Source organism: Pseudoliparis swirei, chromosome 3 (genome assembly GCF_029220125.1).
Source record: "Pseudoliparis swirei isolate HS2019 ecotype Mariana Trench chromosome 3, NWPU_hadal_v1, whole genome shotgun sequence".
NCBI lineage: Eukaryota > Metazoa > Chordata > Actinopteri > Perciformes > Liparidae > Pseudoliparis > Pseudoliparis swirei.
The window spans coordinates 24,844,732-24,858,765 of NC_079390.1; the positions used below are offsets into that span (position 1 = coordinate 24,844,732).

At 49.6% G+C, this 14,034-nt stretch overlaps 1 protein-coding gene across 1 annotated transcript; it reads right to left on the minus strand.

Annotated features, from left to right (window-relative positions):
- Positions 1-1,270: 1,270 nt before the first annotated feature.
- Positions 1,271-5,804, minus strand: LOC130191213 (uncharacterized). The gene is made up of 6 exons (XM_056410875.1): positions 5,643-5,804; positions 5,455-5,507; positions 5,221-5,345; positions 5,019-5,126; positions 4,570-4,779; positions 1,271-1,693 (listed from the first exon to the last, which is right to left on the minus strand). Exons 1-6 carry the CDS (start codon positions 5,798-5,800, stop codon positions 1,382-1,384), a joined length of 966 nt encoding a protein of 321 aa, XP_056266850.1. The 5' UTR covers positions 5,801-5,804; the 3' UTR covers positions 1,271-1,381.
- Between the last annotated feature and the right edge of the window lie 8,230 nt (positions 5,805-14,034).

Consider the following 14,034-nt stretch of genomic DNA (forward strand, 5'->3'; position numbering starts at 1 on the left):
GCTGTCTAGAGGACATGCCGTCAGAGGACATGCCGTCTAGAGGACATGCCGTCCAGAGGACATGCCGTCTAGAGGACATGCCGTCAGAGGACATGCCGTCTAGAGGACATGCCGTCAGAGGACATGCCGTCCAGAGGACATGCCGTCAGAGGACATGCCGTCAGAGGACATGCCGTCCAGTGGACATGCCGTCCAGAGGACATGCCGTCAGTGGACATGCCGTCAGAGGACATGCCGTCCAGAGGACATGCGTCCAGAGGACATGCCGTCTAGAGGACATGCCGTCAGAGGACATGCCGTCAGAGGACATGCCGTCAGAGGACATGCCGTCCAGTGGACATGCGTCAGAGGACATGCCGTCTAGAGGACATGCCCAGTGGACATGCCGTCCAGAGGACATGCCGTCTAGAGGACATGCGTCAGTGGACATGCCGTCAGAGGACATGCCGTCTAGAGGACATGCCGTCCAGTGGACATGCTCAGAGGACATGCGTCTAGAGGACATGCCGTCCAGAGGACATGCCGTCCAGTGGACATGCCGTCCAGTGGACATGCCGTCCAGAGGACATGCCGTCCAGAGGACATGCCGTCTAGAGGACATGCCGTCCAGTGGACATGCCGTCCAGTGGACATGCCGTCTAGAGGACATGCCGTCTAGAGGACATGCCGTCCAGTGGACATGCCGTCCAGAGGACATGCCGTCCAGAGGACATGCCGTCTAGAGGACATGCCGTCCAGTGGACATGCCGTCTAGAGGACATGCCGTCCAGAGGACATGCCGTCTAGAGGACATGCCGTCTAGAGGACATGCCGTCCAGAGGACATGCCGTCCAGTGGACATGCCGTCCAGTGGACATGCCGTCTAGAGGACATGCCGTCCAGTGGACATGCCGTCTAGAGGACATGCCGTCCAGTGGACATGCCGTCTAGAGGACATGCCGTCCAGAGGACATGCCGTCTAGAGGACATGCCGTCCAGAGGACATGCCGTCTAGAGGACATGCCGTCCAGTGGACATGCCGTCCAGAGGACATGCCGTCCAGTGGACATGCCGTCCAGTGGACATGCCGTCTAGAGGACATGCCGTCCAGAGGACATGCCGTCTAGAGGACATGCCGTCTAGAGGACATGCCGTCTAGAGGACATGCCGTCCAGTGGACATGCCGTCCAGTGGACATGCCGTCCAGAGGACATGCCGTCCAGTGGACATGCCGTCCAGAGGACATGCCGTCCAGAGGACATGCCGTCCAGTGGACATGCCGTCCAGTGGACATGCCGTCTAGAGGACATGCCGTCTAGAGGACATGCCGTCTAGAGGACATGCCGTCTAGAGGACATGCCGTCCAGAGGACATGCCGTCTAGAGGACTGTCCCTCATGGTATCATTGGACCTGCTCCCACCGCTCCGCCCCGACCAGCCGGTAGTTGCGTGCGCGGTAGTTCTGGGAGTCTTCTCTCCGCCGCCGCCACACCTCCTCATACAGGCTGCGCACGGCGGGCGGCAGCGGCGAGAAGCCGGCGGCGTGAGCCAGCTCACGGCAGTACTCCCACTGCTCCGTCTGCATCACCAGCAGGTGGCGCCGCTCCACGCCTCGCGCCTCCTTCTCCTGCAGCGCCCGCCGGGCCTCGTCCTCCCTCTGGACCCGAGGAGGCAGCGAAACGGAGCCGTCCAGCACGGCCAGAGCGAACTGCACCTGGGGATCAGTAAAACATCCGGCTGCGTATTAGGACTGTGTACCGTATTTTTTGCACTATAGGGCGCACTTAAAAGCCTTTAATTTTCTCAAAAAACGACAGTGCGCCTTATAATCCGAAGCGCCGTATATATGGATTAATTCTGGTTTTGCTTACTGACCTCTAAGCGATTTTGTGTGGTACAAGGCGCTCACGGCGCTAAGTCAAAATGTTTTAGTACGACTTTGGTAAACTACAAAGCCGCACCGCTTGCAGCATTACGGCTACCGTAGCCAGGAGCGTCGCGGAGTAATACAGTCTCTATTCGACTGAAGGCAACAGCGTTAGCACCGGACATGAATATCAATGACTTTCGAGGCGGTCCTTCTTGGTGCTTTCGTTTTATGAAAAGACGTAATCTCTCTATCCGCACACGAACTACCGTCTCGCAGCAACTGCCAAAAGATTACGAAGAAAAATAGTTTTTTTCCGCTTAATGCGCTTTATAGTCCGGTGCGCTTTATATATGAAAAAAGATCGAAAATAGACCATTCATCATACCTGCAAACTTGTCACCTTTCGGTGAAATTCACCGTTTTGAACTCAAAATAGGTCATCCACGTGAATCGTGGAGATCCGAAGAGTTTTTGTTTTGGGGGGGGTCACCTGGCCCGCTGCCGTTGAGATTGCAGTGAGACGCGGAGAAAAGTGTGAAGTGGTGCTCTTCACAATAGAACATCTTTGATGGGACGTGTCTCGGCCAATCAGCGTTCAGATGTCGACAGCGTTTGGGGGTTCAGGTTAGCTTGAATGTTAGCCCGCTACATCTACTCCTGTCACGCTGCACGGTGTAGCGATGCTAACAAAGTACCCGTACGTTAAACACGATGTGATTTAGCATATTTTTAGTATCGATACTTCATTAAGAGAGCGATCAGAGCGCACGCGCTGCTCCGTGTCGAGCTGTCTGCGCACACTGCGCTGCGCAGCTCACAGCGAGAGAAGAGGCGGAGCTTAGAGACTTCGGCTTAACAAATAAAAAGATGCCAGAAGGTAAATGTTTCAGTCTGTAAAGTTCTGTAACTCTCCAGCTGCTCATCCTGATGGACTGTGGATCATCTGGTCTGAGACTAACGGCCTCATCGTGGATCATCAATGCTATGATGGAACCATGTAGTTTCATTCATATCTGGCTGTATGAATACTCATATTACTGTCATTTGTTAAGTGTTGAAAAAGTTGGTAAAAAGTGAACCATACAGATGTTTTATTTATTACTATTATAGATAAATATACCAGTCTCGTAATTATGGTACCATATTGTTTGTATGGTGTATTGAATTCTGGTATGGGGTATCATGATATTTATGGCAGGTATGTAATATGTATAGAAGTTATAATATGAGTATCGTGACAAACAGGTAGAGACAGAACAGATTCAGGGACAAGTCCATGAGGACTGTTCAGGCAAAAGGAAGTTGGTTCATGAATGACTTTAACCATATTATATATAATGACAATGTATATTTGTTATTACTATCATTATAGGGCTGAGTCAGAGCGGAGGACCTTTTGTTCTTAAACTGTTTATTATCACGATTTAGATTTGTGGTCAGAACAATAAAATGACTGTAGTTGTGGTTCTAAAAGCTTTGAGGCTTCAAACAACGTGGATGTGGTGTGGTGACAAAAAAAAAAAAAGTCACCTGCACCCCCCGTTGTCACCTTTTTCACCCCTCATGAGTTTGCAGGTATGATTCATTGACAGTGCGCCTTATAATCTAGTGCGCCCTATAGTGCAAAAAATACGGTATATATGTATGTATATATATGTATTAGGGCTGTGAAACGATTACAATTTTTAATCAGGTTAATCACAGGTTTCTGTGGATTAATCATGATTAATCCCATATATACATTCAGGCTTTTTCCTGGGTCAAAATGGGTCTTCGGTGCTCCCAAATTTTTATTTGTATTCGTTGAGTGAGTGATCAGCAGCTGTCCGCTCGGTCCATTCGCGCACCTCACAGTTGCGTATTGATCAGACAAGAAGACACGCTTATCAACTCCAGTGTTTCCCCTCCTATTATAACAGGGGGAAATCTCCACCCGTCACCCTGTAATTTTCGTCTACCCCAACAATTCTCGGCTCGCGCGACAGAGCGATGCGCGCGCCGGCATCGAAGCTCTGCGGCGACCGCGATCGACATATTGAGCACCCCTGCATTAAAACATTAAAGAGCCGAGAGTTTTTTTTCAGCGTGAGAAATACGATGTGCGGCGGGAGTGCGTGAGTTAAGACCGAAATGCGTGAGTCTCGCTCAATGCGTGACACTTGAGAGCCCTGCATTGCTCACCAGTGCGCGCGCAGCATCGGAGCTCTGCCGCGCGAGCCGAGAGAAGAGGGGTGGGGTGCTAGTGACTTTATTTCGTCCCGATGTGCGCGCACACGCTGGCATCCGAGCTCTGCGGCGCGCGAGACGGAGATCGGAGTCGTGTTAACGCGACACTAGAGACAGAATGACACGCTGCTGGAGAGACGACCAACAACAGACGGACTGGAAGCTCATTCTGCGCATGCGTTAAATGCGTTAAAAAAACAAACTAGTTAAACCTGTAATTTAATTAACTGAGTTAACGCGTTATTTTTCACAGCACTAATATATATACATATATATATATATATATATATATATAGTTGCTGTAACACTGGGATTGAATATGAAGCTAAAGTAAGGACTACATGTCGATCTAAATGTAAAAGTTGTTTTCTTGTTGTTCTACTAATAAACGTCTGACTTTACAAATCAGCATCATTTCGTCGTTATTTCGGCTTCCATGGCACCGGTTATTGATGTGTTATAACATTGTAATAAACTACTAGAAGCTGACTCACCTGGCAGTGGAAGTTGGGGAAGGGGCAGATGAGCTTGCACATGCCAATGAAGAAGAGCGAGGGGAAGGCCGGCGGCATCAGGTGGCGGTACAGCGGCGCCAGATGGTGGTCCTCCAGCTGCACGCCCAGCTGAGGCCCGTCCAGGAAGGGGAACCGGTACTTGTAGCCGGTGCAGAACATCAGCACCTCGGCGGCGACCGCGGAGCCGTCCTGCAACACACAGAACCTCCATGAACCTCTCAGACCGGAACCAGAACCACAACTGGACCGGCTGCTCTGACTGATTTAGGTTTCTAGTATTCAGACTTTGAAAAGGAGAAACTGAAATATGAAATATTACTTTTAAATAATGTGGAATTAGTACTTTTACTCTCACAGAGTACTTCATACTGCATGGTATTAGTACTTGATTGTAGACATGGATTTACTCTAAACCTAAATCTACTGACCTGGAGGCGGAGGCTGCCGTCCTGGTCCACCGATACCACAGGGCTGGACTGATGGACCCCGACAGGTAGAGGACAGGTGAGGGGAGGCTGGCCGTGACTCAGGGTCACCTGGAGGGGGAGAGGGATTAAGCGAGATGACGTTGAGCTAGTTCCTGTTTACTGGCGTTAGCCTACAAATACTTCCGCAGGTGTATCTCGTTACCTGAGCACCGACTCTGGCCAGTTCGATGGAGATGTCCAGTCCCGAAGCTTTGGCTCCCAGAACCAGCACCGACTGACCCGAGAACGGCTCGGCGTACCTGTACGAATGACTGTGGAGCACCGTGCCTGGGTACGGAGAGACGGTTAGCCTAGCTTAGCACACTGGGAGCTGTAGCGAACTGTTAGCATAGCAAGACGTTGTTCATAAACATGTCGCTAACGCTCATTTAAGTACCTTTGAAGTGGTCCATCCCTGGGATGTGAGGGATGTGAGGGTCGGAGTAGTGCCTTCAAGACAAACATTTAGTTGGTTGAATGCAGCGTTTCGACAACAGGAAGTAGCAACTTAAATTATGTCTATATTTATATGTTATTAAACGAGATCTAAATTACGTCATTCATCTTAATTTGGACGTCTCTCACCCCGTACAGACGAAGATCGAGTCGAAGGTTTCTGTTCTTTGACGACCTGAAAGATCCGATGTAGTCACTTCCCACGACGCCCTCTCCTCCTCCTGCTCCTCCTTCTCCTCCTTCTGCTCCTCCTTCTCCGCGAAAAAGGGCTTCACTTTTTCCACCATTGTGTTGAACTGACAAACAGAAAAACAAATACAGTATTAAAGCTGCGAGCAGCGATAAACGGGTCGTCGCTCACCTGCGCCAGTCGGGGGCGCCGGCCCACCGGTCGGACATTTCATCGGTTGTCACGTAACGCTGATTTTCTTTCGCCAGTAGATGGCGCTTTGACTACGTGAACATATTCACGCATAATGTCAAGTTTATACCACGACATGTAAATTAAATGTAAAAAAAAGTGTTGCAAAAGGTTTTGCTCTGGCTTGGATGTGATCACATTATGGTCTAAAACTTGTCATTTTATGTTTTTAGGTGTTATTATGACAAATTCTAATGTTTCTTCATGTAAATGTGTTCAGGCCTCGACTGGCATCATGCATGATTATTTTTGAAGGACTGGATTAGTTTAAGGTATAGTCTATAACATAACAAGTTATAGAAAGCTGGCGTTTGTTGGGGTCCACATAACGTCAAGTAAGGTTTGGTGAAAAGTCCCTGTTTTCATCTTTAAGGCCTTTAGATCATCCTTGAACAAGATAGAAGCTGATTGGAATAGTTTTGAGGGAGGGGCTCGTAACTGAATTATGTAGAAAACTGACAAAAACAGGCGAAATAGGCCCAAAACACCAAACTTTGGCAAATTATTGTAGCGCCCCCTATTGTTCAAATCGCACAAGAGTTTTTGTGCATGTTAGAGGATGCAATGTGCATATATAATTCAATTTCCGAGTGATTAGTCACAATAGTGTTGAAGTTATGAGCATTGAAAAACAAGACACCCCCCTAAGAGGTTCATTGGTCCATATCATCTCAACACGATGAGACCTGAAGGGAACCTAAAGCTGACCATTTACTGAGAACCTTATTGCGGGGGGTGCCCCTCCCGGGTCCAAAGACAATCATTTTTGTCTTCTGTGTTGAAAGGTTTTAAACCTCCCATGATGGGGGGCAATCCTTGGGCTGCCCTTATGATAGGGGGTTCATAGAAACTTTATTGGGTACAGTCTTTAAAAGAAAAAGTACAAAGCCTTTTTTAGTTAAATGGGGTGGGTCAATTCTAACCTGGGGGTTGGAATAAATTTCAAGGGGTGTTTATCCACAAGCTCTGGGGGTAGGGAAAAAGTGTCAATGAACAGCTCTCAATAACCCCCGCCCGGGTGGGTACTTGGTTACAAGGCTCTGGAATTGGACTAAAAACCACCCTAGGAGCAAACAATAAATTTCCGGTAAAACTTCATGATTGGGAAAACTAGGCGGTAAATATTAGGGGGGGACTTGGGGGGACAGGGGCCCCTTTAAAGCATGGGGTACGAAGGCGAAGGGGTTAAATTTAAACCCCAGGGGTAAAGGCTAGGGTTGTTTGCCATGGGCCCTGTTTGGGGTGACATTAACACCCCCCCATTTCCCATTTATAGAGGAACCACGGTCCTTCAGGTAGCTGGAGGGGGTTGAAAACGCACCCTTCGGGGAAGGAAGAGGATGGGTTCCCCCGGGGGTTTGGGAATGGTCTAAACCCACATGGTGGGGTAACCAGGAACCCCAGCCCTTATGCCTCTTTGGGAGGCCCCTAAAAAGGTGACTGGTTTCCTGTGTAACCCCCGGATTAAACCGGGGGGTCCGGAAGGCCCCCCAAAGGGTTTTGATTAGGAAAGACACAGTCTTTTTGGGACACCCCTATTGGAGTAACGGGGAAACAGTGTCTGTATATAAATTTTGTGTTAAACACCCCAGCATTTGTAAAAACTCCGGAAAAGGGACATTTAAGGGATTCCCTCTAGGGTTTGACCTTTTTAGCTTTGTCTATAGGGGAAAAAAGGGAGGTGTACAGCTTTAGTGGGGAAATGGTACTACAAGCCTCTGGGGGGTAATTTTAAAAACCTCTAGGGGGGTAATTGGTACACAAGCCTCTAGTGGGGTAAGGGTACTAAAGCCTCTAGTGGGGTAACATGGACTAAAGCCTCTAGTAAAAAACGTTTGGAACTACAAAGCCTCTAGTGGGGTAATTGGTACTACAAGCCTCTAGGGGGGAATTGGTACACAAGCTCTCAGTGGGAAATGGTACAAGCTTTTAGGGGGGAACATGGACAAAGCCTCTAGTGGGGAAATGGACACAACCCCTCTAGTGGGAACATGGTACACAAGCCTCTAGGGGGGTAACATGGTACTACAAGCTCTAGTGGGGTAATGGTACACAAGCCTCTAGTGGGAACATGGTACACAAGCCTCTAGTGGGGTAACATGGTACACAAGCCTCTATTTTAATATGGTACCAAGTCTCTAGTGGGGAAATGGTACTACAAGCCTCTAGTGGGAACAGGGTACAAAGCCTCTAGTGGGAACATGGACTACAAGCTTTTAGTGGGGTAAATGGTACACAAGCCTCTGGGGGAAATTGGTACTACAAGCCTCTAGTGGGGAACATGGTACACAAGCCTCTAGTGGGGTAAATGGTACACAAGCCTCTAGTGGGAACATGGTACACAAGCCTCTAGTGGGGAACATGGACACAAGCCTCTAGGGGGGAAAATGGTACTACGCCTCTAGTGGGCAAGTCAAGCTCTATTGTCAGTACACAGCCAGGGAAACGGGGAAAATTCTTGGACAGGCACCACAACCTTATGGAACATAATATAACATGACATCACCTGTAAAAGCTTTTTAAAATTACAACTTAAAATAACATTCAAACCCATGGGGACAGGTAAAACCCTCTAGTGGGTAAACAGGTAACAGTTAGTGGGGGTGTAAAGGGTTCAGTGCAAATGTCACGGGCTTATTGGGCACCTGAGGGCTCGGGGAAATTTTCCCAGCTCTGTGGGAACCCATGTCCCCCCTTTAGAACAGGGTAACAGGTCTATGATGGCAGCCTTGGGGACCTGCCAGCTCTGGGCACGGTGGTCTGTGTCCTGCAGCCTCTAGTGAACTGGTCTACAAGCTGGGGCCTTGGGTCCGGCTGTGCACCCCCCCACACTTATGAAACAGGATTTTTTCTGTCCTGAAAATTGGTGGGATGTCCAGATTTCTTCAGTTCCCAAAGGGGGGTTTTGCACTTTTTTGGGAAAAGGGTAATGTTCTAGTGGGGGGCCCTGAAGCAGTACCATTTACTGGCCAATGGGGGCTCCCCCTCTTAAAATCCACACCCCGTTTTGGATTTGGTATTTCTGCCCCTAGTGGGTGAAACCCCTTGGGTGACCACACCCAGTATGGACAATGGTGTTACAAGCTGGGGTTGGACTACAGTCTGGGGGAAAAAGGAAACAGGAGGGGCTACAAGCCCGGGGGGTGCCTGTTTGGGAACTGTGTAGTGGGCACATTCCACAAGCCCCCCTGGGGTAACTTTTGCAAAGGGGGGGCTTAGTCCCAGGTAAAGTCTAGGGAATGGTAAAGCTCTGTGCAACAGCACTCCTATTTTCCTTTGCCAGGTTGGGGGGGGGCCTGGTCAGCTATGGCCTGTAACCGGTGGGGTAACTGCACAGGTGGGAGGCACAAAGCAGTGAAATTCCCAAAAGCCCTTAGTCAAAAGGGGGCCCTAGGGGGACATTCAAAGGGGCCTTTGTGGGGCAACAGGGTTTCTTTAAGCTGGGGAACAGACAGGCTGGGGGGGAAATGCCTAACCCCCTGGGGTCTGGCCCTCCCAAGCCTCCCAGGTGCCTTAGTTGACTTTTAACAGCCTCATCTGTACAGTTATAGGCACCCCTGGTGGGCCCAGGTACCCGCTCGGGGGCACTGTTCTAGGGGAACATTCACGTCTGGGGGCAAAGGGTCCCCCAGCCTCTTGGGCAATGGCCCAACCTCAGTGGGGTAACATGGTACCCCCCGGGTCTGGTCCCCTTTGGGATGGCCCAAGGGGGGTACTGGACCCCCTTATGGGGATGGTAAAGGAAACAGACCGCTCTGGGGGGGGAACGGTCAACAGTTTCTGTGGGAAAAGGCATCTTTTGGGGACATGTCCCAAGCTATTGGGAACTAACAGGTTCTGCCCCCCCTCTGTGCTTACACACCCTCAGTGGAACATTGGATACACCCTCTATTGGGTGTCCCCTCTATGTAAATTTTGCCTTAGGGGGAAAAATGGAAAAACCCTCTAGTGGGGCAACATGGTACCACAAGCCTCTAGTGGGGTAACATGGTACTACAAGCCCTCTAGTGGGGCAATGTGGTACCACAAGCCTCTAGTGGGGTAATGTGGTACTAACAAGCTCTAGTGGGGTAACATGGTACTACAAGCTCTCTAGTGGGGCAATGTGGTACTACAAGCTCTCTAGTGGGTAACATGGTACTACAAGCCTCTAGTGGGGCAACGTGGTACCACAAGCTCTCTAGTGGGGTAATGTGGTACTACAAGCCTCTAGTGGGCAACATGGTACTACAAGCTCTCTAGTGGGTAACATGGTACTACAAGCTCTCTAGTGGGGTAATGTGGTACTACAAGCCCTCTAGTGGGGTAATGTGGTACTACAAGCCCTCTAGTGGGGTAATGTGGTACTACAAGCTCTCTAGTGGGGTAACATGGTACTACAAGCCCTCTAGTGGGGTAATGTGGTACTACAAGCCCTCTAGTGGGGTAACATGGTACTACAAGCCCTCTAGTGGGGTAATGTGGTACTACAAGCCCTCTAGTGGGGTAACATGGTACTACAAGCTCTCTAGTGGGGTAATATGGTACTACAAGCCCTCTAGTGGGGTAATGTGGTACTACAAGCTCTCTAGTGGGGTAATGTGGTACTACAAGCTCTCTAGTGGGGTAACATGGTACTACAAGCCCTCTAGTGGGGTAATGTGGTACTACAAGCTCTCTAGTGGGGTAACGTGGTACTACAAGCCCTCTAGTGGGCAATGTGGTACTACAAGCTCTCTAGTGAAATGTGGTACCACAAGCTCTCTAGTGGATAATATGGTACCACAAGCTCCTCTAGTGGGCAACATGGTACCACAAGCTCTAGTGGGGTAATATGGTACAACAACTAAGCCCTCTAGTGGTGTAACATGGTACTACAAGCTCTCTAGTGGGGCAACATGGTACCACAAGCCTCTAGAGGGGTGATATGGTACTACAAGCCCTCTAGTGGCGTAACATGGTACTACAAGCTCTAGTGGGTAACATGGTACTACAAGCTCTCTAGTGGTGTAATATGGTACCACAAAGCTCTCTAGTGGGGTAATATGGTACTACAAGCCCTCTAGTGGTGTAACATGGTACTAAGCTCTCTAGTGGGTAACATGGTACTACAAGCTCTCTAGTGGGGTAATGGTACTACAAGCCCTCTAGTCAAGTCAAGTCAAGTCAAGTCTTTTATTGTCAGATACACAGAATGACACAGGGTCAGACTGGGCACAGAAATTCTTAGGACAAGGCACCACACAACAACTATCATAGCCGAACATAATATAACATGACATACACACTGTACAAGAACTCTGAACATAATACTAACATATAATACACATAATAACTAAACCAGACAAATGGGAGTAGCATATAATACACATAATAACTAAACTACAGACAAATGGGGGGTGGTAGTGAAAGCAGGTAGTGCAATAGAAAGTGTAAGTGTAAGTACAAGGCTGAAAGTGACAGTGTATGTAAAGTGACGAGTGTAAAGTGTCGAGTGCAAAAGTGTCGATCGTGTGTCAGTGTCCATTGAGCAGCCTGATGGCTCTCGGGAAGAAACTGTTCTCCAGTCTCTGTGTGCGAGACCTACGGTACCGCCTTCCAGAAGGCAGCGGGGTGAACAGGCTGAAGGCTGATGATGGCAGTCCTTTAGGATCCTGCCAGTCTTCCTGAGGCATCGTGTGGTCTGTGTCCTGCAGGGCTGGGAGCTCCCTACCGATGATGAACTCTGCAGTCCTGACCACACTGCGTAGGGCCTTGCGGTCCTTGGCTGTGCAGCTCCCATACCACACTGTGATGCACCCAGTCAGGATGCTTTCTATTGTGCATCTGTAGAAATTGGTGAGGATGACTGAATCCATGCCAAACTTCTTCAGTCTCCTCAGGAAGAAGAGGCGCTTCCGGGCCGCTTTGACCACCTGTCTGTGTGAGCAGACCAGGTGAGGTCGTTGCTGATGTTGACCCCGAGGAACCTGAAGCAGCTGACCATTTCCACTGCAGAACCGTTGATATGCAGGGGTGCTCCTCCACCTGCCGTCTCCTGAAGTCCACAATCATCTCCTTTGTCTTGCTGATGTTGAGAGAGAGGCTATCCTGACACCATGTAGTCAGGGCAACCTCCTCTCTGGAGGCTGACTCATCATTGCCAGTGATGAGGCCCACAATGGTTGTGTCATCAGCAAACTTGACAATGAGGTTGGAGCTCCACAGTCATGTGTGAACAAGGAGAACAGGAGGGGGCTGAGCACACAGCCTGGGGGTGCCTGTGTTGGTGATGACTGTAGATGAGGTGCGGTCACCGATTCTCACCACCTGTGGCCTCCCGTCAGGAAGTCAAGACCCATTTGCATAGGGAGGTGCTTAGTCCCAGGTCCACGAGCTTGAGACGAGTCTGGAGGGGATGATGGTATTGAATGCTGAACTGTAGTCAATGAACAGCATTCTCACATATGTATTCCCTTTGTCCAGGTGGGTGAGGGCGGTGTGCGTGGTCAGGGCTATGGCATCGTCTGTGACCCGGTTGGACCAGTATGCAAACTGCATCGGGTCCAGGGTGGGAGGCAGCAAGGAGCAGATGAATGATTTGACCAGCCGCTCAAAGCACTTCATGATCACAGAGGTCAGTGCTACTACGGGCGGTAGTCATTCAAGCAGGTGACCTTGGTGATCTTGGGCACAGGGACGATGGTGGTCCGTTTGAAGCATGTGGGAGTACAGACAGGCTGAGGGAGAGGTTGAAGATGTCGCTGAAGACCCCGCTAGCTGGTCAGCGCAACCCTGAGGCCCTACCTGATATGCCATCCGGGCCAGGTGCCTTGAGGGTTGATCTTATTGAAGCAGCGCCTCACCTTTGCTACAGTTATAGTAGGCACACCACTGGTTGGGCCTTCAGGTAGCTCCGCTGCAGGGGTCACTGTCCCTCTCAAAAGCGAAAAAGCATTCAGCTCGTCTGGAAGAAGGACAGAGGACTGGGTCTCACTGCAGCCCCTCCCTTGTAGTCTGTAATGGCTCTAATCCACTCCACATGCGCCTGGGGTCAGAGCCATGGTAGCTAGACTCCACCTTGCTCCTGTATGTCCTCTTTGCAGCTTTGATGGCCTCAAAAGGTCGTATCTGGACTTCCTGTACTGATCAGGATCCCGAGTTAAAGGCAGCAGACCGGGCTCTAAGGTGGGTCCGGACCCAAGGCGTCAACCCAGGGCTTCTGATTAGGAAAGACCGGATAGTCTTCTTCGGGACGATGTCCTCAATGCAATATTGGATGTAACTGGAAACAGTGTCTGTATACTCATTAATGTCCCCATCTGCTGCTTCCCGAAACATCAGCCAGTCAGTGTTGTCAAAACAGTCCTGGAGAGTCGCCACACCTCGTTACTCCATTGATGGACTGTCCTCTCAACCGTCTGACCTGTTTTAGCTTTTGTCTATGCGGGAGCAGAAGAATGGAGGTGTGATCAGCTTTAGTGGGGGAATGGTACTACAAGTTCTCTAGTGGGGTAATGTGGTACTACAAGCTCTCTAGTGGGTAATATGGTACTACAAGCTCTCTAGTGGGGTAATGGGGTACAAGCTCTCTAGTGGGGTAACATGGTACTACAAGCCCTCTAGTGGGGTAATGTGGTACTACAAGCTCTCTAGTGGGGTAACGTGGTACTACAAGCCCTCTAGTGGGGTAATGTGGTACTACAAGCTCTCTAGTGGGGTAATGTGGTACTACAAGCTCTCTAGTGGGATAATATGGTACTACAAGCTCTCTAGTGGGGTAACATGGTACTACAAGCTCTCTAGTGGGGTAATATGGTACTACAAGCCCTCTAGTGGTGTAACATGGTACTACAAGCTCTCTAGTGGGGTAACATGGTACTACAAGCTCTCTAGTGGGGTAATATGGTACTACAAGCCCTCTAGTGGTGTAACATGGTACTACAAGCTCTCTAGTGGGGTAACATGGTACTACAAGCTCTCTAGTGGTGTAATATGGTACTACAAGCTCTCTAGTGGGGTAATATGGTACTACAAGCCCTCTAGTGGTGTAACATGGTACTACAAGCTCTCTAGTGGGGTAACATGGTACTACAAGCTCTCTAGTGGTGTAATATGGTACTACAAGCTCTCTAGTGGTGT

Coding starts and splice junctions, on each gene's coding strand:
- LOC130191213 (XM_056410875.1), bottom strand. CDS start 5,800: ATGGTGGAAAAAGTGAAGCCCTTTTTCGCGGAGAAGGAGGAGCAGAAG. Junction 5,508..5,642: donor TCGATCTTCGTCTGTACGGG/GTGAGAGACGTC, acceptor TTTGTCTTGAAG/GCACTACTCCGACCCTCACA. Junction 1,694..4,569: donor TCCCCAACTTCCACTGCCAG/GTGAGTCAGCTT, acceptor ACTGATCCCCAG/GTGCAGTTCGCTCTGGCCGT.